Source organism: Lactuca saligna, chromosome 6, assembly GCF_052625555.1.
Source record: "Lactuca saligna cultivar CGN05327 chromosome 6, ASM5262555v1, whole genome shotgun sequence".
NCBI classification, from domain to species: Eukaryota; Viridiplantae; Streptophyta; class Magnoliopsida; order Asterales; family Asteraceae; genus Lactuca; species Lactuca saligna.
The window spans coordinates 66517496-66545060 of record NC_136422.1 but is presented as its reverse complement, the minus strand read 5'-3'; the positions used below and the strand labels follow the sequence as shown (position 1 = coordinate 66545060).

Below are 27565 nucleotides of genomic sequence, written 5' to 3'. Positions count from 1 at the left end.
TCTTCACGTTCCCAGGTAAACTCAGGCCCTCGTTTCGCGTTCCAACGAACCTTCACTATGGGGATGCGACTTTGTTTTGTTCTCTTGATCTCTCGATCCATGATCTCGACGGGTTCCTCCACAAAGTGGAGATTCTCATTAACTTCGATTTCTTCGAGTGGTGTTACGAGTGTCTCGTCAGACAGACACTTCTTTAAGTTGGACACGTGGAAGATAGGGTGCACATTACTAAGTTCTTGCGGTAGTCGGAGTTTGTACGCCACAGGACCAATCCTAGCAAGGATTTCGAACGGACCAACGTACCTTGGGTTTAGTTTCCCCCGTTTACCGAAACGTATCACCCCTTTCCAGGGGGAAACTTTTAGTAGTACCCGGTCTCCGACCTGGAATTCTAAAGGTTTGCGTCGCTTATCCGCGTAACTCTTTTGTCGATCACGAGACGCTTTTAGTCTTTCCCGAATTTGAATGATCTTTTCTGTGGTTTCCCTTATGATTTCCGGTCCCGTAAGGGTGCTATCAGAGACTTGCCCTCTGGCTAGCTGAGTATCTCCAACTTCGGCCCAACACAGTGGCGACCTACACTTGCGGCCGTAGAGAGCTTCGAATGGAGCGACTCCAATGCTAGTGTGATAACTGTTATTATAAGAGAATTCGATAAGCGGTAGATGGGTATCCCATGCCTTACCAAAATCTATCGCACGGGCTCTCAGCATGTCTTCCAACGTCTGGATGGTTCTCTCGCTTTGTCCGTCCGTTTGTGGATGGTAGGCCGTACTCATGTCTAACCTGGTTCCCAGAGACTTTTGTAGGGACTGCCAGAAACGCGAGGTGAATCTACTATCTCGATCCGAGATAATGGATGTTGGTACACCATGTAGTCGTACAATCTCCTTAATGTACGTCCTGGTCAACTTTTCCATCTTGTCTGTTTCCTTTATTGGCAGGAAGTGCGCGGACTTGGTCAATCTGTCCACAACCACCCATATGGTATCCATCCCACCTGATGTCTTAGGCAGTTTGGTTACGAAGTCCATGGTTATTCGCTCCCACTTCCACTCGGGTATATCTGGTTGCTGAAGTAGTCCTGATGGCTTCTGATATTCCACCTTGACCTTGGCGCAAGTGAGGCACTTGCTCACATAAGTAGCAACTTCAGCCTTCATGTTTGGCCACCAGTATAATCTTTTGAGGTCTAGATACATCTTATCTGACCCCGGATGAATGGAGTATCGAGTCTTGTGGGCCTCATCCATTACAACGTCTCGGTATCCACCGAACTTCGGTGTCCAGATTCGATTCATGAGATAACGAGCTCCATCCCCTCTGACTTCCAAGTTCTTATCCATCCCCCTTAGTGCTTCGCTTGCCACGTTTTCTGGTTTCAGGGCTTCAAATTGGGCGTCCTTGATCTGAGTGGCCAGTTGGGAGTGGATGGTCATGGCTAGGGATTTGACTCGGCGACCCGAGTATTCTTTCCTGCTTAAGGCATCGGCTACTACATTAGCCTTGCCTGGGTGGTAGCGAATTTCACATTCGTAGTCATTCAGTAATTCCACCCATCTTCTTTGGCGCATGTTTAGTTCTTTCTGATTGAGAATGTGTTGAAGACTTTTGTGATCAGTGAAGATGGTGCACTTGGTGCCGTAGAGGTAGTGCCTCCAAATCTTCAGGGCGAACACCACAGCTCCCAATTCAAGGTCGTGGGTTGTGTAATTAACTTCATGTGTCTTCAGTTGTCTTGATGCATAAGCGATGACTTTTCCCCTTTGCATGAGCACACAGCCGAGGCCTTGATTTGAAGCATCGCAATACACCACAAAATCATCAGTTCCTTCTGGAAGAGACAAGACTGGTGCGCTGCATAGGGCTTGCTTTAGTGTCTGGAAGGCGGCTTCTTGTTTATCTTCCCATTCGAACACCACCCCTTTCTGAGTCAAGGTGGTGAGAGGCTTAGCGATTTTGGAGAAGTTTTGTATGAATCTTCGATAGTAGCCTGCGAGTCCTAAAAACTGTCGGATTTCTGTCGGCGTTGTAGGTGTTGACCAATCTTCGATTGCTTTGATCTTCGAGGGGTCCATATGTATTCCTTCTTTGCTTACCACGTGGCCAAGGAATCCTACTTCTCGGAGCCAAAATTCACACTTTGAGAATTTAGCGTAAAGCTTTTCGGTCCTTAAAACCTCCAGAACTAGTCGTAGGTGATGTCTGTGCTCTTCTTCGCTCCTCGAATAGACCAGGATATCGTCGATGAATACGATGACGAATTTATCCAAGAAGGGTCGACACACTCGATTCATCAAATCCATGAACACCGCGGGTGCGTTAGTTAACCCGAATGGCATCACTACAAACTCATAGTGCCCATAGCGAGTTCTGAATGCCGTCTTGGGGATATCCTCTTCTTGAACTCGCAGTTGATGATAGCCCGACCTCAGGTCGATTTTTGAAAAGTAGCTGGCTCCTTGGAGCTGGTCGAAGAGGTCGTCGATTCGGGGTAGGGGATAACGGTTCTTGATAGTGAGTTTGTTTAGTTCTCGATAGTCTATGCACATGCGAAAAGACCCATCCTTCTTCTTTACAAATAAGACTGGTGCTCCCCAGGGCGAGAAGCTTGGCCTGATGAATCCTTTACTCAATAGTTCATTCAACTGGCTGGATAGTTCTTGCATTTCTGCTGGTGCTAAGCGATATGGAGCCCTGGCGACGGGGGTAGCTCCTGGGATTAAGTCGATCCGAAATTCGACTCGTCTTGCGAGTGGTACACCAGGCAGATCGTCTGGGAAAACATCAGGGAAGTTGCATACTTCTGGAATTTCTTTGATGTCCTTCACCTCCTGTTTCTTATCTACGATGTGGGCTAAGAAAACATGGTATTGCTTTCGGAGGTACTTTTGGGTTTTAACACAAGAGATGATTTGTAGGTTCGCACTAGGTTTATTGCCATAAACGGTGAGAACGTTGCCATTCGGCAGATTGAGGCGGACGGCCCTTTCGTAACATAGAATGTCGGCACGATGAAGGCTTAGCCAATCCATACCAATGATTATATCGAAGCTTTTTATGGTGACCGGCATAAGGTCGATTTTGAACAAATGGTTGTCTAGAGTGAGAGTACACCCTATGAAAATATCATTAGCGCGCTCAACCTTTCCATTTGCCATTTCTACGATGTAAGAATCTTCTAGTGGTTGAGAATTTTGTTTAAGTATATGTTTGAATTGGTGACTTATGAAACTTCTTTCTGCCCCACTATCGAAAAGTACGCATGCATAAGAGTCATTGAGGAGGAACGTACCAGTAACCACAGAGGGATCCTTGACTGCTTCTCCCTGCCCTAAAGTTAGGACTCTCCCTACACCCCCAGCATTAGGGGCTCGTGCCTTGGGGCAGTTCCTCCTGAAGTGTCCCGTTTCACCACACCCATAGCAGGCTTGGCTTGCTCCAGTGTTGGCGGTCGTAGCGACTTGTGTGGCGGGTTGGGTAGTCGCTCTACAGAATCGTGCAGTGTGCCCCTTTTTGTTACAGTTATTGCAGTGTAACTCACGACAAGCACCGTTATGGTGGTAGTTACACTTGTTGCACTTGGGAAGAGTTCCTGTATACTGTTTCGGTGGCGCTGGAGCGGCAGCAGTAGTGGCGGCGCGAACAGCAACAATTGGTTGCTTTTTGGCGGGGTCCTGAACTGGTTGTTTCCTTTTATTTCCCCAGAACTTCCTCTTGTTGTTCCCTCCTTTTGTTCGGTCGGTGGTGGTTATCACGGTACCACGGCTAGCCCTGTGATCTATGAGTTGTTGTGCCAATTCCTTGGCACTCTCAAAGGTAGTGGGTTTCGAGGCCAAGACACTATCTTGAATCTGGGACGATAGGCCCCAGAGATATCGTTCCACCTTCTTCTCTTCTGGAGTGACCATTGTTGGACAGAGGAGTGCTAGGTCATTGAAGCGGGCAGTATATGTTTCAAGATCAGTGCCTGTCATCCTGAGGTTCCAAAGTTCTTCTTCAAGTTTTTGTATTTCGCCCCTCGGGCAGTATTCCTTTAACATTAGGGCTTTCAAATCCTCCCAGCTGATTGCGTTAGCTACTGCAGGAGTAAGTGACTTAACTCGGCCATTCCACCAAGTAAGTGCTTTTCCAGTGAAAGTGAATGCCGCATACTTGACCTTGCTCGGTTCGGGACAAGCGCAGATTTCAAAAACTGCCTCGGTCCTTTCGAACCATTGCACCAGTGTGATGACGCCCCCGCTTCCATTGAAAGGATCGGGTTTGCCATTCGTGAAGTCTTTGTAAGTGCACTCCCTCGTACGCCCCGCGCTGTCCCCATGAATGGAATTGGTAGCTCCGGATCCAGAACCGCCGGAACCATGGGTTCCCATTTGCGACATTGCTGCCGCCACGGCTGCCGTCACTGCAGCCTGGAACATTGCAGGATCAAACTGCGGAGGTGGTGGTGGAGGCGGCACTGGGTTGTTGGAAGGCCTTGGTCTTTTCCTTGGTGGCATGGTTCTGTCATAAAAAAAAAAATGACTAGTCGGTAAGACTTCAATAGTGATAACGAGTCGAGTGTTACTGGCTTCATCCCTCTTGTATTTTATCATAACTTTATTATTCGTAATTGTTTGTGTGATCAGGTTATGATGTGTAGTGTCCAACATTCAATAAATAGAATACATGCCAAATTTCATTGATAACTTTTAGTACATAACGCTTAGAGAGAAAAGTTTGACCTCATAAGGGTCTACATTACATCGTTACAAAAGGTAGTTTTTGGCATTACAAAACCCCTTTGAATAGTGTGATCACATAGTCGCAGGGTCGACCTACATACAAGGAGTAGCACCAACGCGTACCCATAAAATTCTACTACCTAGACGGGAGAATAGCAACGAGCTCTAATCACTGCGACCCTTCTTTGACGGAGGCTGCGATGATGTCGATGCGCCCTGTAGTTCCGCCAATTTGCGTTCGGCTGCAACCATTCTCTCTTCGAGTGCCATGTATCTTTCCCGATACTCTCTTGTTTCTGCTTGAGCCGCGAGAAGGTCTCTAATGAGTTGGTCTCGGTGGTGGGAGTCTCGTTCCAGGTTTCTGGTGCGACCCGTAATAGACTGTACAATGGCACTTAACTCCCGGACCTGATTTGTCGTTGTCCTACCACGATCATCCATTCTTGACATTCGTTGTATCGTGACGGGGAGAGCCCTATCAGCCGGTCCACCATGAGTGAGATCATAGTAACCTCGTTGGTAGCCATATGGTGACCGTTGGCGTTGTTGTCGGCTCCATCTTTCGATCATTGTTACCCAAGGGGGTTCAGGTCCATTGTAACCAAAACGGTGCGCGGGTACCCTCGCGATGTAGGGAGGGTTGAATACTTCTGGTTGTTCCTCCGCTTCGTTCCCAACCATGACTACCTCATCACCTTCCTCTTCTTCCTCTTCTTCCTCTTCTTCCTCTTCTTCTTGGTTGTCTTCCTCTTCTTCTTCTTGTTCGTCTTCCTCCTCGGGCCCTTCCTCGGGATCCTCTTCGGGATCTTCCTCGGGCTCATCTTCAATCCATCCCGCGTTTCCCCGATTGGGAAAGTAGGGGTCCCCGGGTATGTGAAATCCTACCATGTCGTCTGCACGAGAAACGGGGTTAAGAAGTATGTATCGGAAAATAATAATTTGGCGCTATAGAAACGTACAAATACTCCTATAGTATTTTTAAATGTTTATATTTGGTTCTTAGCGTGTTCTTTATGGAGTGTTATTAGGTTTTCAGATTTGTCGCTCATTACGACTATTCCTTAATGTGCGTAAGTCACTTCTTGGACGGATATAGTTGATCAGGCTATATCCTTCCCAGAACTGATTACACATGCTAAGGCGTATTAATAATGTTCGACTCCTCCTCTTTCAATTTATGTTCTCCTAAGTTATGACACCATGCTAGTATAGAATGCATGCAAGTATACTTTAAAACAAGAAATTATTTGTTTTCTAAAAGTACAACTCTTTAAATCACTTTAAGAATCAGAGACTTTTAGTCCCAAATGTGTTTATAGTTTGTATATCTTATGTGGTTGATATACTGAATTCACTATAAACCGTGCTCTGATACCAATCTGTCACACCCCCAAACCAAGGATGGCGGAAACGTTCGGGGGTGGAGGACTTCATGTATAGCATCATAACCACAATTTCAATAGTAATTCAAGCAAACACAACCAACATATATATAATTGAGAAGTTACATCACTTGTATGAATTACATGTTTCAAAATCAATTACAATATGTTGTCAAAATATGAAAAGTTTGACGCCTCATCGTCCCATCCTCAAAAGCACTTAGTAACCCGATTAATGTTTTCCTGTGAATACAAGTTGTTTGAAAAGTGTCAACACAAGGGTTGGTGAGTTCATAAGCTTTTATTGATAATCTTATTAGAAGTCTTTCTCATGTAAATGCCGCGTTGTTTCAGAAAAAAAATCCGATATTTTCTTTAAAATCTGCGTAATGTAGTCTTATGACTGAAGACCAAAATGTATAAGTAACCTTTCTTATTAATAGAAAATGTTATGTACTTAAATGGACATGGACGCGTTTGAATTAAATGAAATTTCTGAATGTTCTCATGTTCGTTAATACTTTATATATATGTAGTCCTAAATTAGAGGACCGAGAAATAACAAGTATTGACCATACTTAAAAGTATAAATGTGGTTTCAAATGATGTGTAGTCGTAACTACCAAAACCAAAAGTGTACAGTAATATCTGTACTAATAGAGATAAAAAGTGATTTTAAATCGACATAAAACTCATTTAGGTTTTAAAAATAAAATCCCGTAAACTTATGGATTGTTGTCTCCCTAAGTGAGTCGCTATAATCATACTGTGACTATGTGAACCTGCCACAACGTTTCTCAGGCGTCGCGAAAATGAAATGACATTTGTCACCCGTAGACCTGCAGGTCCCACTGTAGCTAGCAGCAAGGTGTGGGGTGTCAAACCCAATATAGATCTATATACAAGTATCACGTTCTCCCTCAAGGAGATTCTGATTATAACTTCCAGGAATTATATCCCGCACTCGGACGTACAGGGAGATAGAGAGATAGAGATCGAAAAATAGAGAAACTCACGATATAGGATAACAAGTTTACGTTAATTGTGTGTGAATATAAATATTTCTTGTATGAATGTACCCTTCTTGTACGAGTGCGTAGAGTGACGTATCATAAACTATACCTATTATAGTTTATCAAAAATGTATGTACTATGTATGAACCCTTTTTATGGAAATGTAACTAGTGTTGTGAATTTATCAAACTATACCTCTTATAGTCTAATAATACGTGTTCCAAAATGAATGAGTAATATTTAATATTTAATATGAATGTCTTAATTTTCAGTTCATAATGATAAACTAACATGGAAACACATTCAAATATTAGAACTTATGATTATACACTTTGCTCAACACGTATTATTAGACTATAAGAGGTATAGTTTGATAAATTCACAACACTAGTTACATTTCCATAAAAAGGGTTCATACATAGTACATACATTTTTGATAAACTATAATAGGTATAGTTTATGATACGTCACTCTACGCACTCGTACAAGAAGGGTACATTCATACAAGAAATATTTATATTCACACACAATTAACGTAAACTTGTTATCCTATATCGTGAGTTTCTCTATTTTTCGATCTCTATCTCTCTATCTCCCTGTACGTCCGAGTGCGGGATATAATTCCTGGAAGTTATAATCAGAATCTCCTTGAGGGAGAACGTGATACTTGTATATAGATCTATATTGGGTTTGACACCCCACACCTTGCTGCTAGCTACAGTGGGACCTGCAGGTCTACGGGTGACAAATGTCATTTCATTTTCGCGACGCCTGAGAAACGTTGTGGCAGGTTCACATAGTCACAGTATGATTATAGCGACTCACTTAGGGAGACAACAATCCATAAGTTTACGGGATTTTATTTTTAAAACCTAAATGAGTTTTATGTCGATTTAAAATCACTTTTTATCTCTATTAGTACAGATATTACTGTACACTTTTGGTTTTGGTAGTTACGACTACACATCATTTGAAACCACATTTATACTTTTAAGTATGGTCAATACTTGTTATTTCTCGGTCCTCTAATTTAGGACTACATATATATAAAGTATTAACGAACATGAGAACATTCAGAAATTTCATTTAATTCAAACGCGTCCATGTCCATTTAAGTACATAACATTTTCTATTAATAAGAAAGGTTACTTATACATTTTGGTCTTCAGTCATAAGACTACATTACGCAGATTTTAAAGAAAATATCGGATTTTTTTTCTGAAACAACGCGGCATTTACATGAGAAAGACTTCTAATAAGATTATCAATAAAAGCTTATGAACTCACCAACCCTTGTGTTGACACTTTTCAAACAACTTGTATTCACAGGAAAACATTAATCGGGTTACTAAGTGCTTTTGAGGATGGGACGATGAGGCGTCAAACTTTTCATATTTTGACAACATATTGTAATTGATTTTGAAACATGTAATTCATACAAGTGATGTAACTTCTCAATTATATATATGTTGGTTGTGTTTGCTTGAATTACTATTGAAATTGTGGTTATGATGCTATACATGAAGTCCTCCACCCCCGAACGTTTCCGCCATCCTTGGTTTGGGGGTGTGACAGTTATGGACTTAGACACTAATCCAATAGTTTGACCATTGTTGACTTTGGTTTTTTTACAGGATTGAAAATAACAGGTTGTCACTAAAGATCTGTTGTTAAACATTGAAAATCTGTTTCAAGCTATCGTAGATGATCAGCTCTGGCTGATCTATGAACTGATGCTTGTGATGTGATAGACCCTGATACTAAAGTTAACATTGTCTGTTAATGGGGAGATTTTACCCCGAATTCAAATGATGCCAAAAATGCAGAGAAAATATATTGACAAAGTCTCTTTTATATATGAATGTACTTTTATGTGGAGATATACTGAAGATGTATCTGTTATATATGAATGTACTTCTAAGGTGGAGAAAAATCCAGGTGTTGACATCATCATATTAGGGGAGATTATAAGTAGAAACTTAGAATATGATAATGCAAAACCTTTACGCTGACTCCTCTTAGTGCTAGCGTCTCAGCAACACCAATGTGATGCTCAATCTACAATGTCGTGTCAGTGTGTAAATGATATTAATGTAATATCTTGTATATATAGATAGATACGTAGTTAGTTAATAAATCCGATATCTTAGGGATATCGAATATACTCTATAGTTTATGTGGACTAGGTTTATCCCTGGTTTGTAGGAATTCATGATGTCTTTACTTTTCTTTATATACTAGGTTTTTTCATTGGTTGATAATTGAACCCTAGAGAGATTTGTGCTCATTCTCTTAGTGAGAACCTTTCCTTATTGAAATTTTTTTTTTGATATCTCTTTTTGTTCTTTCATTCTTCTTATTTGTTAGTTGTTATAAATCAAGGAACCTACATGTTATCTTTGTTCAAGATGGGCAGTGGTTGATTTATTTAGCAACTTTAGAGCTTGATATGTGTATTTTTGCATAGGATTTGTTTAGTAGTGTGTAATATCTCAAGTTTAGTTTGTCGACCCATTTTCGACCGTTGGTTATTTCATTCCTTGTCAACTGTTGAAGTTGTCTGAAGGTTTTATGTTGTATGAATTAAAATTGTTATGTGTGTCAACCTTTCATCAATTTCTATGTAGGATATATCTTGGTTCATGAGTATGTATACCGTAAATTGTTGGTTGTGGAATTATTAGTCATATCAAGCTCAAGTTTGACAGTTTTCCTTGGGTTATAGGAAGTTTGGATGTTGTAGTGGCATTGTTCAGTTTTTAGGTGTAACCTTGGATCTATGCAGAATCCAATTTTTGGCAGGACACATTATTAGGGTTGGTAATTGAGTTGATCCGGCCATTGTTCTATCAATGTTTCTGAAAAATTTTGGAATTTTCTTTCAAATTTGGAAGTATTATCAGCTTAGTTTCACATTGGTGGAATATGTTCAGATTCATTTAAGGTATTGGATCTTGTTTTTGTTGCTTAGGAAACTACTTTACTAGAGCTGAGGTTCATCATTTTGTTAAATCCACTAGCACTTCACCTTTTGGATAAAGTTGTAATAAAGAATGTAATGCCCATGATTTCTTACCAAGGACACCATGAATTCCTACAAACTAGCATACAAGAAGTTATCACAAGGATCGTACTAGCCACAAGTACAAGATTGAGTCCGACGTCACAAATAATCTACCTGCAAAACAGATCATCACAAAATGTAAGTCCCGTGGCTTAGTGAATAACAACTACAGTAACAACAAACTACGTAGATCATATAATCATACAAATCATCTAAATCATGTAAATTGTACATCAAAGTCCGATGTAATCTAGAATTTAGAAATAATCTATCTCTAGATGATGATCTCTCTTTTTCTCAATCAAAATCAAATATCTCAATCATGATCCATCCCAATTATAATCCCTTTCATTAAAGATTTATAAATACCTCTCTTACTAATCCATCTCTCAATCACAATCAATCTATCAAATATAGTATATTTCTAAATCGTAATTTCTTATCACAAATTCATCAACCACGCAATCAATGATTAATCATATATATCATAATATATTTCACATAATAGAAATCACAATTATCCCACAATGGATGTTAGAGTAGTTTTACTCACTTAGATATTTGGCATACTAATTCTAGTCTAGGCTTCCATCCTTCGATGTCAATCAATTCGTCACATGGTAACACCTACTCATCATATAACAAGTTCCTCAGAACCTATATACTGCATGACCACTCGTCACAATAATAATCGAATCTCATTATATAATCATAATAGGCCTAACTCGCAAGCCATTAGTTGAATCTATCATAATGAGTACGTCTCGGATATTGGGGTTTATAACCCTCACAGTCCCGTCTAAATATTTAATCGTAAGATTTACTAACAATCTCACCAACGATTTTGTAACAAAAGCATATCATGAATACCTGTAATATACTCGGGTCTCTCAAATCTAAATTATAATCAAATATCATAATTACAAATTAATGGATAAAAGATACCTCATTGTATCTTGTAACTCAACCCCGTATCATTCGTACAATGGTATAACTTCACCGTAGTAACCTCCCAAAAACGACTCCCAAGCATCTTCTTTGATCTCGTGTACCAAACTCTCTCAGATGACATGTAAACTTTCATATTTATAGCTAGACACACCTCGCATCGTGACCATATAAGTGGCATGTGTTGATCACCTTACACACTTCGATTTCGACTAGTGTTGTACTCTTCTATCACGTGTCTCAATGATATGACTCATGCGAAATCATGGCATATATGCATCACTTTGTGATAAAAAATAGACCTTGGTTTTAACATGCATCTAATGTCACGTCATGATGAATCTTTCATCACTTTGTGGCGATTACTTTACCTCAGGTTTTTCCACATATAAATCTTGAAGGTTCCAATAAATTATCACTCTTCATGTCATGGGATACATACTGTCAAGCCATGATACAGTCAATGATAAATCGTGGAAAACATTCATCCACATCGTAGGGTTCCAGAGTTGACCGTTGACTTTGGCTTTGACTTCTGTTGACTCTCTCAAAATATCAACGTACTTGCCTCTCAACTTCAACTAGCCATAACTTTCTCATATGAACTCCATTTTCGATAATCTTTATATCCACGGAATCCTCTCAACAAGATCTACAAGACTCCCCAATTATATTTTCCTAAATAGAATTTATCAACTTAAAGCAACTTAAGTATTTATTTCATATACTCATCTCATTAGATTCACATCTCCTAAAATAACACCTGTTACAAAATCTTGGTGTTACAGAGAAGGAATGTGGCATATTTAAGGTTGGCTATGTTTTCCCTAAGGGGTGTGTATTGTGGTAGGTCATTAAATATGGTCACAAGGGGTACATGTGGACTGTGAAAGAAAGCCTAAGAACACTTGATTCGGATTTATAGCACAGTTCATTTTTTATTTATTACTTTTGAATAAGAACAAGCGTACAACTGTATATCTATTCTCTGGTTGCATACGGCCATGTTTCTGCCTAATTTTGCATCAGAAACAACCTAGACTGTGGAAGAATTGCGTGTTATAGAATTTTATGGCTCATGTTGTATTTGGCAAGTGCTAAGAGGGATGTTGACTGGACTGTTGGATAAGGTGTCTAAGTCCATAACTATTTCTAGTATGTACTTGACCCAACCCGGCATGGTCCATTTGGGTTGCATGGCACCAAGCAATTGGATAGACTAAATCACTACAAGAAAAAGGCCCTTTAACGACGCGCAAACCACGACACTCATTAATTTATGTTACGCAAAAGAGAGTGACATTAAAAAAGTGACATCTCTTCAAAAAATTTAAGGATTTAGGTCATGCATTATTGCGCGCCCTTAAATTAGTATCATAAGAAAAAAAAATTAAAAACACGGAGGGCTCTGTATCTTAAGTGCGCGCCCTCTATAAGTGTCGCTTTATAATTGTAATGAAACGCGCGTTTAGGAAGTAGACAGGGGGAAACAAAATCCCGAAAATTTTGAAAACCCGCCTTCTACCTTCTTTCTATCTTTCATCTTCCCAATCGACTCTCCCCTCTCCCTCCTTCTCTCTCCTCTTCGATCCACTTATCCGCTACTCCTGACCTCCTTCTTATCGGTCTCATACAGCATCTCGTTCCTCACCTTTTCCGTTGACCACAGGTACTTCTCCAGCGGCCAAGCTTCCACCCTATTATTTTCATCTTCAAATCGATTGTAGTATCTCATTTCTGCTTATCATGTACCTTCGACCCTCTTCTCTCCATCTTTGATTATCACAACAATTGTCTCTTTATAGCAAAACGGATTTCCATCAGATAAGCACCTCAATTTTCCATCTTTTTATTGGCAACTCAGGCTTAAAATTTTCTTTTTCACTGTCTCACCTCAATGAAGATCGATTTCATGCCTTAAATATTGCAGACAACTGATCCGGTGAAGTTAACTATAGACAAAGGTTGATTGGGGAGTAATGAAGGTGGGAGGCTGAGTCGACCGCCTGATCCCTTTGAACCACCCCCGTCTGATCATCTTCAAATTTTCATTATAAAAATCGGCGATGGGAATTTTTAGGGTTTTTAAGCAGAGTGACAATTACGATTCTGAAGCATTGAAGCTTTTTTTTTATTGAGGGCACGTTAAAATTAGGAGAGAGTTCGAGAGTGGGTTTCGATTTGCCCACCGTCAGATAACCACTTCCACCTTCAACACCAGAACAGCACCATCATCTTCTAAGGATTTGGAAGTTTGGTTGTTGTCGCTGAATCAAGTTTCAACTTTTTTTGTTCCATAAATCAAGGTATGGTTCCCAATCCTGAAGAGGTACCTATATTTTCTTCAATGGATACCAATCACAAAACGAAACCCTATCTAATTTTCTTAATTCGACAACTTTTGTGAAAGGAATTATTACTTTGGTGTTCTACATCATGAATTTAAGGTCTATGCATCTTAGGAAAGTTTAATTATTGATTGAGTATGTAAATTTAATTCGTATTTTGTAGAAAATAGGTATTGTGTTCCCCTTCACCACATAGGAAGATATGGATAACTTGTGGCTATTGGAATTAATTTTTTTTTTCTAAATAGCTGTTTTGAAGACTAGATGCGATGTTAATTTTTACATCCAAGGACAAATTTTATGACTTTCTTTTATCAAGGAAGGTCAGCAGGTCCAAGGAGATCCTGGGCTATTCTCAAATCCACCTCCACTGATCCATTCTCAAAAGTAGCAATAATGGTATTTGATTTAGCTTTTTGATTTTGATTTATCATATGAATAAAGGTACACTAACAAGGGTAACTTTTGTTTTCATCATAGGTTTCTGGATGTTGGATCTTGCTAATAACACCGTTCATGTAACAATTTATAAAAAGATCATTTTTTTAAAAAAAAAACTTGTGTTTTAAACCATTATTTTAAATTCAAGTAACAATTTTAATAATTTCAGGGCCCCACTCGTGCTCTCCTGGCTGATTTAGCAGGTATGTGCCAAGTTTTCTGAATTCCTCAATCTTAATTTTGATCAAAACCCTAAACCCAAATCTGTTAATAGTTTCACCTTATGATGTTTATGTTATGTCTCTAGCAATGCTAATTATAATATTTATTCATTTATTTGATAGGCCCTGATTTTTTACAAATTTGCCCTTACTTGTTAAATATAATGTTTGTAACAGGGAGTCCTAGACCTGGATGAGGCGATTTCTCCAAAGTGTGGACTTCTTTGTCCTTGTTGGACTGTAATACTTCAGGTAAATGATAAATAATTAATAAGTATTTAAAATATTTTCTTCTTGTGGTCTTTTATTTTGATTTTATGGGATCTGATTATAAAATTGTTACAGGGTGGATACGAAGTTTTGTAGCAAATTACTAGATATGCATATCATCGTTAGTAGATTACATACTAATTATTAAAGAGGTGTGATTACTGATTAATAAATAAATATTTCCAGGATTTGGTGCTGCAATTGCATGGATGCTAATGGGTGCATTGATCTTGGTGGCCTTTTAAGGGTTACAGCAGGTTATGGAACAAAAGGTATGCTACTTTTTGTTATGATACTTGTAGTTGTTTAATGGCTTTTGTTATATTAAAACTTAGGGGTTGTTTCTGTTTGACTTAATATGGACAAAATGGCCTCATGTGTTAAGCCAAATTAATGTATTAAGACACCAACCCCTTTAACCTTCTTTTTTCCACCCTCACATGTGAAATTTGTTTTTTCGTATGTAAGGGTAAAACAGAAAAGAAATAGACTTTACGTATCCTAACATACATCATCATCCATTCAGTTTGATGATTTTTATTATAGTTATTTAGATTCCAATGTTGTTTTTATGATTTGAAAAGTCAATTGTCATCAGTATCGCTCTCTGTTGGATCGGATGGACAACTGGATATCATCAAGGAGTGGCAGATTGAGGAAAGGCAGCTGAGATTTGCATCAATGGTCTGAAACAGTTGATCTAATATATCCAAAATTTCATTAACAACAAATTATAATTAAAAATAATATATGTGGCCCCTGAGCTTTCGATTTTGATCTTTGCTTGTGGTTCTTACTGTTCCAAGTAAATGAGTATCTTTGGCCCCTGAAACCGTTTTTTTTCTTAGAGTAAATTACATTTTTGGTTCCTGAGCTTTCGGTTTTGGTCTTTGCTTGTGGTGCTTACTGTTCCAACTAAATGACTATCTTTGGCCCCTGTGAGTAGCTGGATTTTGTATATTTGGTCCTAGAAAGTCATTTTACTTGAAACATGTATGGACCAAAATTCTAATAGAACTTTTTGGGAATTAAAAAAAATCAGCTACATGCTGAGACAAAAAAAAAATGCAATTTACTCTTTTAGTTAATAAACTAGGTTAAAACCCGTGGAATCCACGGGTGTTGATTTTTAATTGAATTTAAAAATTAATTATTTAATAAAATAATATTTAAGTAATTTTTATAACATATGAATTGTAATATTGCATTTTTCAATAATTATTTGATTTGTAAGTATTTAATTACAAACTAAATGGTAAGTATTTAATTAGAAATGGAGATTTTTGAAAACCCTTATTTTTTGTGCATGATTCTTGTTGGACATACGCATATGATGCATTACCAATGTGTGTAATGAAATTAACATAAAAAAAAACAATACATAATTATAAATAAATAAAGTTATATGATGGATTAAGTATGATTTGCTAAAAATAATAAAATATGCTACAAAAAAGTTGGCTACAAATTAGATTAGAAAACTTATGAATTGTGATAATGCATATTTTAATAACTTTATGATTTGTACGTGTTTAATTAAACAGTAAATGGTAAATATTTAATTACAAGTGGAGATTTTTAACTTGATTTTTGTTGTATGATTCTTGTTAAACATACCGAGATGATGTCTTACCTATGTGTGGTAATGAAATTAACATAAAATATACAATATGTAATTATAAATAAATAAAGTAATATGATGGATTAAGTATGTTTTGCTAAAAATGACTAAAAGATGCTACAAAAAAGTTGGTTATAAATTTTGAAAAATTTCCTTATAAAGAACATTGGAAGTTTTATATGTGAGTCTGCCATCTTTATCTAATTAATAATTTTAATCCCTCTGTGCTTTCAACTCAAGATAAGGCAACATACAATTGCCCATGTTAAAAAATTGGATCTTTGAGAAACAAACCAATCTTTAGTACATGTTATTGTTGTTTTCTGCATAAACGATAATAGTATAGGCTATAAAAAGTATAAGGAGGTAAAAAATATGTTTTTTTATAATAAAATTGAAGAAATAAACATACCTTTGTAAGCATCAGGAACCAGTGTCGAGCAATATTTATTTGCAGTAGATGGAAAGTTTGTTGAAGTCTCAACAGTTTTAGTTGTTGCAGATAGACACGTTGATGTAGTATCCAATTTAATATTGTTTGTATTATCTAAGAGGAAACTATTTAATTTTCTAGTTTTTTTAGAAGAAATTGAATAGTTTTTTTAGAAAATTAAATAGTTTCCTCTTAGATAATACAAACAATATTAAATTGGATACTACATTATAACTCGATTTAGTTAATAAAACAACATGCCTAAAATTACAGAATAAGTAATTCATATATAATATTTATATGTTGAACAAAGGGGTATAATATATTTTTTTGACATATTGACAAATTATGATTAAATTACAAAGAAATAACATATAAACCTACAATTTGGTAGTATATAATATATAACTGTTATACTTTTATTAAACTTTATAATATCGCACAATAGTTTCACATATATCCATGTTCTTATTTTTTATACAATAATATAATATTTCAAAAAAAGTATACATATTAAATAATAAAAAATATATTGTTTAGGTATATGTAAGTTACGTTTAAAAGTTTATAATGAAATATGTTGAAAATAGTGATATATAAAAGTAAATATATTATTGAAATATTGTTATTACATCATATAAAGATTGTAATTAACAATTATGTAAGAATCTTATTTATATTCCATTAACCATAATATTAGATTTTAGAAAAGAAATATTATTCTAATAGTAAGCATTTACATGTGAAAGCACATGTAAAACAACATAAAATTAAAGTTGTAAAAATTGATATGTTAGAAAACATATAAAACAAAGTAAAAAATGAATTTGTAATCTAATTACAAAGGAGGGGCTGAAATGGTGTAAAAGAATCAATGAGATTTGAGGTTAATTTGTCAATAATTTCCATAGGGGACTGTCTTGGTCAAATTCATAAAGTGGAGTGGCTAAATTGGTCGATTAGACCAAAAATTGAAATTAGGGAAAAGGGGTCAGGTCTCCGTTTTCTTCAATTTGAGAAAAAGAAACAACCGATCGAAGAAAGGGATCTAATGGTGTTCGATCGGGAAAAGAAGCAGGGGGAGGATCTCTGGGGTTTCGCTGGACCGAAGGAAAAAGAAGAAAAGAAGCAGGAAGTTGCTATCGATTCTTGGTGGGTGAAGGTTTGAAAAGTTGAGGACCTCCGATGTTCGAATGGTTCGCAGAAAAGTGAAGAATCAGCGAGCCTACTTCTTTTCTGCTCTTAAAGTAATATGCGAATGAGGATTGGGGAAGGTGGGCGGAGAGAGAGAGAGAGAGAGAGAGAGAGAGAGGGGGGGAAAGGTCTTTGGTCCTCAGTTGGTCCGAGAAAAAGAATTATGATTGAAGGTAGGAAGTGGGTCGGTCTTCTGTTCATATACACGAATTGATTGGCATTTGAGCTTGTAATCTATGTAATTGTACAAGTATCGATGAGAATTGAGGAAATTAGGGTTCCTTTATATTTTCTTAGCTAGCAGAGTTTCGTTGTACTTGTAGTAATTGTGCAGGAGGTCTTTTGATGTATTTCGTTGTTGGTTATCTTAGTCATATCTGATACATAATTACACTTTGGTGACCTAAGTTTTAGATGCCTAATCCATGTGTTCGATATGCTCGGTGAACAACAATTAGTTGATCATTCTCCTAACGTGTTTTATAAAAATAACGCTTAGATTGCATTACGGAATTGATGAATATGCTGTGCAGGTAGAACTTGCTAGTCTTGATTGGCTTTATGGGTGCTCCTAAGCAGAAATGGACATTTGAAGAAGAAGCAGCTCTAAAAGCTGGAGTTCTTAAGCATGGAGCAGGAAAATGGTGCACAATTCTTAAAGATCCAAAGTTTAGAAGTGTGTTATACCTGCGCTCTAATGTGGATATTAAGGTTTACATCTTTTCAAATGGAATTTTCTGCTGGAGGTTATTACATATCTGAAATTTTCTTTTAATCGTTGGTTCATTGACTTGGATCAGGACAAATGGAGGAACATGAGTGTAATGGAAAATGGATGGGGATCTAAGGAGAAGGCTAGGTTAGCCCTGAAAAGAGTGCAACATGTCCCTAAGGATGACAACCTTCTCTCACTCACAACTGCTGATCCCAGTGATGAAGACTCGGGTGATGTGAGGCCTCTTCAGTCTTCTAGTGGTTCTCCACAAGTTGGTGCTTCAAAAAGATCTATGATAAGGTTAGGCCCTATTTCTTTGTTCTTTTTCACACTAACTGTTGTATGGATAAATGATGATGAATTGTTGTATGGATAAAGTGATGTGTGAACAAATACTATTTCTTTGTTACATTGAATAAACCTTCTGAACGACAGTAAATGATGATTGTACCCTTTGTCTGGAACTAATGTTGACATCAACTGACAAATAGCTACAAATATCCCACATACATTGAGGTATATGTGTTACCAGAATGGCAGATTGATTATATAATGTGCTATTTATTATACATTAGGGATATCTCTTATGAATCATGGTTATTTAGTCTCTAGGAAGATGATGTTATCAATAGTTATAGTGTATGACCATTTTACCTTTTGTGTCATTAACAGGCTGGACAATCTTATAATGAAGGCAATAAACAACTTGAAGGAGCATGGTGGCTCTAATAAGACTACCATTGGCACATACATAGAGGTATCTGTGTTATATTGTGTTTTTTTAGCTTTTAACTTTCAGTTTCTTTTTAATCAGCATGTTTAATAATAGATAATGGGAATATATAGTTTAATTGATTAGTTTATTACAAAATTATACTTTAAATTATTCGTAAAAGATACATATAAAGACACATCGATTAAAACAACAATGGATGAAAGAGGAAGATGAATACATCTTACAGTACTTTCATGCATATGTTAAATAGACATACGTAAAAGTAAATCCAATATGCATCCAATTTAATAAAGAGAAAAAGCAGGAGAATGGAGAGTAAAGAAACCCCAAAAGATGGTATAAAAAGAGATAGAGAGAAGTCGTATATACAGATAGATTACATATTAAAGAAAACTAACCTTAAACCTTATTAACAAGGATTGAATGAAAATGATCGAGTTAAATGGATCTGAAATGATTAATCTAAGATTGGATGTAGAGAGGTGTAGGAAAACAATGAATGAATGTAATAGTCAATTATATAGCGAGATTATGAGAAAATTAACTTTTGCAAAGTAGCTCATAAGCAGAATCGTGGATACCAAAGCATGTAGATCTTATAGTCATTTATATGGGTATGCATTTATTTCCAGCAGATTTTTTGTGATATACTTACCTGATAGCTCGATAATTTTAAGAATGCTGAAAAGAAGGAATATATTAGATGGATAATAGTAGTATTTTGAAAAGATAATTTTAAGAATGCAGATTTTTTGGGATTTAATCACGGGAAATTATTTAATTTCCAATCACAATAAAAAAAACTTCCATATAAATCGGGTATTTTGAATTTCAAATTTGAATAACCGATTTTTGTATATTATTTGCAAATATTTTATTCATTTTAAAATTTTGATTGCATTTTTTGACTGCAGTTTTTTCCGGATTAATTGCCTCTATTTGAAGTGAAGGGCATTTACGTAAATGGACCTGAAGAAAAGAAGCGGGAAAACTATATTTTGGGGGTCTGGGAGACTGACACGTGGCACTATTCTACTTATTTATTAGGATAGGGGATTCCAAGCAAGCATACACTTGTTGATGTAATAATTATTGTTGCATTTGTAATTTTGCATTACAGGTATATTTGGGTGAGCAGTATGTGAACAACCCTACACTTTCTGATGTAACTTTAATGATTGAAGGTACACATATGATATATGATATATGATATGTTTTTTAAAAAAGTAAAAATTAAGTAATGGATGTGGTTGGCAGTTTATTTATTTGGTATGATATCAGGCAAAAGGTTTTATGCTCACATAATCTGCTTGCTTGCTTCTTCTGATGCGTTTCAGGCAATGTTTGATGGTGGTTATAGGGTTAGTATCAAATTAGAAACATATAGTAGGTGCATTTACTAGAAACATATGTGTTTATAAATGATGATGATGAATGTGGCAGTTTGGTTGCATTCTAGGAGAGAGATGCAAAAGATATTGGGAGACATTTGAGAAAATGATTAGGTGCATTTACACTGGATCAGTGGAAGTGGATTTAAGAATAGCCCAGGATCTCCTTAGAGCTGCCGACCAATATCTTCTAGATGGTGTTAGTGAACAAAAACTTTTTAGGACCAAAATTTCAAAAATAAACTATACTCAAGAGACCTAAAATGCAATTCACTCTAAGTTCAAAGATATTAGAATTAGTTTTAAGTATGATTTTCGTTAATCAGGTGATAGATTTTCAAGACGTTTCATTGCAGCCATTGTAAGTGTGTACGTGTGTAATGTCATAGTTTTAAGTATGATTTTCGTTAATCAGGTGATGGAAAAAGTACATCCAGGTACTAGTAAGTGTGTAATGTCTTATGTAATCGGAGTTCACAGCCTTAAGGCAATCAGCCTTAAGACACACGATTGAGAATGAATGGATTATTTGATGAAGAGAAACGTGCCATTCAATTCACCTAAAACTTCATTGCTTTGTACAAAATCGGACCTGCATGTGGTGGTGGTATCAGGTCTATCTGAATCATTGATTTTCATAAAAATAAAATAGAAAATCACCATGTGTGTACTTGGGGATATAAAAGGAAATAAATAAACAAGGGCACATTTGTAAAAAGTTAATACTTATATTAATACTCTCTCTTGTCTCTGCTTGGCTTACAATCTTGTATTTTGAAATGCAGCAAGGGACACAAGAAAGAGATCATTCTTCAGAAAGGATCGGTATGTTCTCATGAAAGGTATGGAATTGTAGAAGGGTGAATCTAAGGGTGCATAGTCTAGTGAAGAAAGCACATCTTGGCCTTGTTACAGCCCTAGCCTTCTCACAGGATTCAAGGTTCCCTCTCTTTCTTTCTTTATAAATTCTTTAATTTAGACTTCATACCTTTGACCTTTCCATACCCGTATTTTTTTTTTATATAAGAAAGCTTGTTGTTTTTTTGTAATACAGAGCCCTGGTGTTTGCATCTCTTGATTCAAGTGCAAGGGTCACACAAATCAAAGAAACCAAAAACAATGGTATATCACTTTTTCTCTCCTCACTCACATCATCATATAAACACGTGTACTTTCTATTGGATTTTTGTAGCTTGCTTCAAGTGTTACAAAAGAGAAAACAAACACTGATAAGAACATGTCAACCATGTTTGATGTGTTGAGAAGGAACAGAACTGTAAAGCTTGAAACTTTAGTCCTGAAATGTAAACCCTGGTAACTTCCCAATTCATACTTATATATATTTTCTATGTACCATTTCTTGTTGTTTTCCTCCTTGACCAGGTAATATCATTAATTTGTTTCTTTCTACTTAGTATTTCTTACTGGTTGTGAACAAGCCTCTCATCTCACATTTGAGTTCATAGGAATAAACAATCACTGTGAAACTTCTAGTGTTTAGATTTCTTAGTGGTTGTGAACATTTGTTTCTTCCCTTTCTACCCTTCACTTGTAGGTTGATGATTTGTCAAGAATGTTCAGACTATTTTCCAAAAATACCCCATGGATTGGATCCTGTCTATAGTATGTTTAAATAGGTTTGTGATTTAGGAGTTGGATTCTATTTTTTTTTAAAAGTAGAATGTAGTTATTTGTATTTGTTGTCATCTGTTTTATCTTTTTGACGCAATCCAGCATGTTGCTGCTGAAGGAACAACCTTGGTCAAATAGTCAAAAGATGTTGCAAGTAATAAGAAGGTAGAAAAGAGATTGCAGGTTGATCCTGCTACATGGCCAATAATGATCTTTAGGGTCTGCTAGAAGGATTGGAGATTGTAGTTAAGCTACTATCTAAGACTTCATGCCAAGGACTTGATGAATTTAAGCTAGCAATGTTTTACTTGATTTGGACATGAACCCTAAGATATCATATTTTGGCATGGCTAGAAGCTTTAGAGGAAACGAGACTCAAGCAAAAGTAAACACACAGAGAGTTGTTGGCACATAGTAAGCTAGATAATGCAATTGTATATAAATGAGTTCATTTTTTTATAACATTTACTCACTATTGGAATAATTATTTGCATTTGACATATTAGTGAAATGAATTATCTTTGTTATTTATGGTATTTTATTTTGATTTATGAGATTTTTAATGCATTATTTAATTTGAAAATTAGTAAATCTATAAATAATTTTTTTTAAACATTTAAAATTATGATACGCAAAAATGTGTGTCATCTTCATTTATGACATGGCCTTTCTTGACAGGGGCTTTCTTGATACGCATTGCGTGTCATTAACACACGCATCGTAAGGTTACGACACGCGAATGCGTGTTGTCTTTCTTTATAACAGGGCCTTCCTTGATACGCATTGCATGTTGTAAACGCGTATCGTAATTGCGCATCGTAAATGCGCGTCGTCTCTCTTTATGATAGGGCCTTCCTTGACGCGCATTTGTGTGTCGTCTGAGCCTTTTACGACGCGCAATGAGCGTCGTAAAAGGCTGTTTTTCTAGTAGTGAATGAGAGAAATAACACTTGTGGTTTATTAATATATTATAAGTTCTAATATATTAATAATATTATTTAATTAGTTTGATCAAGAATTAATTTAGAATTAATTAAGTGATCAAAAGATAACTAATTAAATATATGGGTTGATTATTTAAATCATCCATTACTTGTATAGTGGGCTAAGAGGGTCCATGGATTATCAAGTTGGGTTCCACCCATAGGATGCTCCATGGATGCTCCATGGGATTTACAAACCCATGGGTCATGGAAATGAAGAGTCATGACACATTAGAGTTTACATGGTGTAACCCTAGATGTGTCAACATTATATAAAGAACATATTCTCCACCCAAATCGGCTACATATAAGAAACAAGAGGGCTAGGCCGATTTTAGAAGTGTGTATTCTCTCTAAAGTCATTCCAAAAGCATTTGGTGTTGTCTGAAGCATTTGAGGCATCACACTTGGGGTGCTAGGCTCACAAGGTTTCAAGGATCATAAGCAACAACAAGGTATGTTATTCTATCTTTCATTCAAGTTAAAAATTGTTCCCCATGTATGCTAGATATGAATATAACCTTGGAATTCAACTTTGCATGATTATTAGACAAACATAGATCCAAGGTTATTAGGGTTGCATGTAAACTTAGGAAGTGTTAGAATGCTCAAATCCCATCATGGACTCCTACAAGTCGGTGGGATATAGTTGAATAATCTTTTAGTCCATGTGGCACAGGTCATGAGTAACTGGTTTTATGGTTTACAAAAACTATGTGCTTGTAGAATTTAACTTAACACTTAAGGTCACATGCAAACTAAATGATCTATCTCATACACTTTTAATGAAACATACTATGAACGAAAAAACTAGGTTAACCCTAACATAATCAAAATACAATACAAGAACAAGGGTTCCATACCTTTGATTTTCTGTAGTAACTAAATCACTTCAATCCTTCCTTCGAAGAGCTTGGAAAGCTAGCACCAAAAGTATAATGCGTATAATGGATCACAACCAAACCCTAGAACTAGAAGACAATCTAGGCTATAGGAGGAAGGTATAAATTTCATTCATAACCCTTCGGAAGTGAGAACCACAAATTCATGTGCCCCAAGGGTCATGTTTAAAGTTTAGGTAACTTAGAGACAAAGCAAGATTTGAATAATTACACAATAGATTTAATAGGATTAAAATCATTTCCTTATCTACTACTAGGAGGCTTCTGGAAATCATAAAAGAGCTCCCAAAATCATCCATATGATGGTAGGCTTTAGAATTGCATTTCCTTGCTTAATTATGAACAATTACAATTCAACCGTTGCGCCTTTAATTAACTTCAATTAATCCCAAATTAATTCCATATTAATTCTGATTAATAATTAATCAATCCGAATTAATTTCATATTTATTTATTAATCATATAAATTAACAAATAAAATATTTAACAATTGAACTGATATTAATATTTTAATCACACATAATAAATTCACAAATCAGCTATCTATTTCCAATTAATATGTTAATCATATAATATATTAACAAATCATTTCCTCATAATTTCAAAATAGTTTATTAATCATATAATAATCTAATAAATCATTCTCTCTCTACAAATGTCAATCTAATATAGTTTTAGTTATGAGGTTAACCCAAAAAGGATTTTGCTTCTACTTACAAGAGTATATCAATTTAATTATGACCTTAGACACCATAATCAAACAGTCTCCCACTTGGATAAATCTCTAACTACAATCTCTAGTATAACCTTGAACCAAATAACAAAGTGTGTTTTCCAAAGCCACTGTCAAACTCTAATTCAAATCAACATTCTCCCTAAGATAAGTGATCAACTATTCCATCGTTCTACAAGATATCGTATGAACCGAGTCATTGATTACGTAATCAACATCATTTTCATTTGTTTGTTTCTTAATTTCTCGATTTGTGATCAAATTCTAACAACAAAATCAAACTCGTGAATTCAGTCCAGAGCAGGTGCCTGGTTTTTATAGATTAACTCAAATCACTGAGGACCCCAAACATATTTCTTTTCCTATTAAGGCAAAAGGATCTCATAAACTTTAACTATATAATCATTCATTTTACTCATCAACTCATGCATGCAATTACACATTACATCACCTAGTTATGAGATACGTTAGAATAAACCAATGCACAACTAATTTGCAACATATATATATATATATATATATATATATATATATATATATATATATATATATATATATATATATATTCAGGTTCATTTGAGACCATTCTAATTTTGTAAGACCGTGAGACCAAATCTAAAAATAATTTTAAAATGCAAAATATATGGAAAAATCCATAAATTCTTTTTTTAAATATTATTTTTGGAACTTGAATTAACTAAAAAAAAATAAAAATAATAAAAATAATCTCGTTTTTTTTTTTTTTTGAAAAATACGTAAAATATTTTAATAGAATATTACACTGACATATTCTAAAAACTAATTTTAAAATGAAAAATAAATGTAAAAATCTAAAAATTCTTTTTTTAAATATTATTTTCGGAACTTGAATTAACTAAAAAAAATAAAATATATATATAAAAAATTATAAACAAATCCTGTTTTTTTTAAAATACATGAAATATTCTAATAGAATATTACACTGTGCATATTTTAAAAAATAATTTTAAAATGAAAAATAAATGGAAAAATCCAAAAATTCTTTTTTTAAATATTATTTTCGGAACTTGAATTAACTAAAAAAAATTAAAAAAATAAAATAAATAAAAAAAAATAAAAAAAATGTGTCTCACGATCTCACAAAATTAGGTCGTCTCACATGAACCTAATCCTATATATATATATATATATATATATATATATATATATATATATATATATATATATATATATATATATATATATATATATAAAGAATAGAAGATATTATTGTCTTGCAATTACTTGAGATTGAATCCATGAATTAATCTATAAGTGTGGGTTTATCCAAAACATAAAATCCTTGTTTTCAGGGTACTCATGAATATTGCAACAGTCATAGGTGATCGATCTTATATCCAAAGCATATGGGACTTGACTCATTATTATAAGGGTCTAATATGTTTTCATGTCTTTCTTTAATATTTCCATATATGGAACCTCCTGTGTTTAAACATTTCAACATGTTATTCATATATGTCTTTGATTAAGTTATATTAAACCATTTAACCTAAAACTTTAGATTCAAAATGAAGAATGATTACCCTCTCCCTTAAGTTCACTATAGCAAAACAATTCCTGAACTTTGCAATTTGCAAAAAACAGAGGCATTATTTCCTACAAACAATATTGTCAACATGCAATACCATGATAACAATTATGCTCCCACTAGATTTGAAATGTACCAAGATGTCAAATGGACTTCTAGAAATCAATACCCTTTGAATTTCTTACAGAAGTACAAACTTCTATTACGTGAGGCTTCATTAAGTCTCTAACTAACTTTTCAAGCTTATACACCTTAGTTGGATAGTGTGTGTGCGTGTCCAAATTGATCTTGATTAGATCTTTAAAATCTATCAGTGAAATTATTTACTCATAATCATTTTCATGATTTAGAGCAAAATCTTTGACACTATGATTTCAAGGTTCATACATTATTATCCATGTAGATTCTTCAATCATAAGACATGGTTTAGGACAAACCAAATTAAAATTAAATTTTCCTTCATGGACTGAATTTTGCTATTTTTTAATTTCTTGCCTTCAGGTAGCTCAACGTCCTACCAGTGTTTCCATGTTGTTAGCAGCTCATTAATATTAATCATTGTAGTTTTCACTAACCAATGTGCTTTGATTTTGCAGTTAAATGAAAAACATATAGCTCGTAAGCATTGAAAACTCGACTGGAAGTGCACAGAAATTAGAATATGTCGATTAAACACAACATGTTACCAGCCTCAGTTCGCATCCTAGTGATAATTAAAAAGGATTATTGTCAGTTGACTATTGCAACTCTCAAGATCAATACAACTCCCACTTACTTCTTGACATAGAATTTTCTTTCTCAAGGAACAATCATTGATGATCTAAAACAAATATTCAAAAGTTTATGTGGATTCCCGACAAGAAATCACTTCATACAATATGACTCAATATACCTTTTGTTTTTTGATCGACCAAAACATCAAAACTCCATTTCAAAATGTGACATAGGAAGGAAATCATTCTTTACTCCACATATTGTGATGTGTTATTATCCTTCTTAGTTGAAATGAGTTTTAAGATATGATCCATAGTTATTAGAGCAAGTATCCAAAACTCGATTGGAACAAAGTATGACTCATCTATAGAGTTATGGTCTCTTGTGGTGGATCTGAAAAATCCATATCAACATGTATTAGATCCATTTGTCCTTCACTTGCCTCACATGAACTTGTGAACAATGAATTAGTCATAATCTTCCAATGAACAAGATTCTCATGTATCATGCAATTTAAATTTTATGACTCCAA

At 35.4% G+C, this 27565-nt stretch overlaps 1 protein-coding gene across 1 annotated transcript; it reads left to right on the top strand.

Annotated features, from left to right (window-relative positions):
* The first annotated feature begins 18221 nt into the window (after positions 1–18221).
* Positions 18222–20157, top strand: LOC145002245 (telomere repeat-binding factor 1-like). Its single transcript, XM_078961548.1, has 4 exons — positions 18222–18371; positions 18461–18675; positions 19048–19132; positions 20026–20157. Exons 1-4 carry the CDS (start codon positions 18222–18224, stop codon positions 20038–20040), a joined length of 465 nt encoding a protein of 154 aa, XP_078817674.1. The 3' UTR covers positions 20041–20157.
* The last annotated feature ends 7408 nt before the right edge of the window (positions 20158–27565 follow it).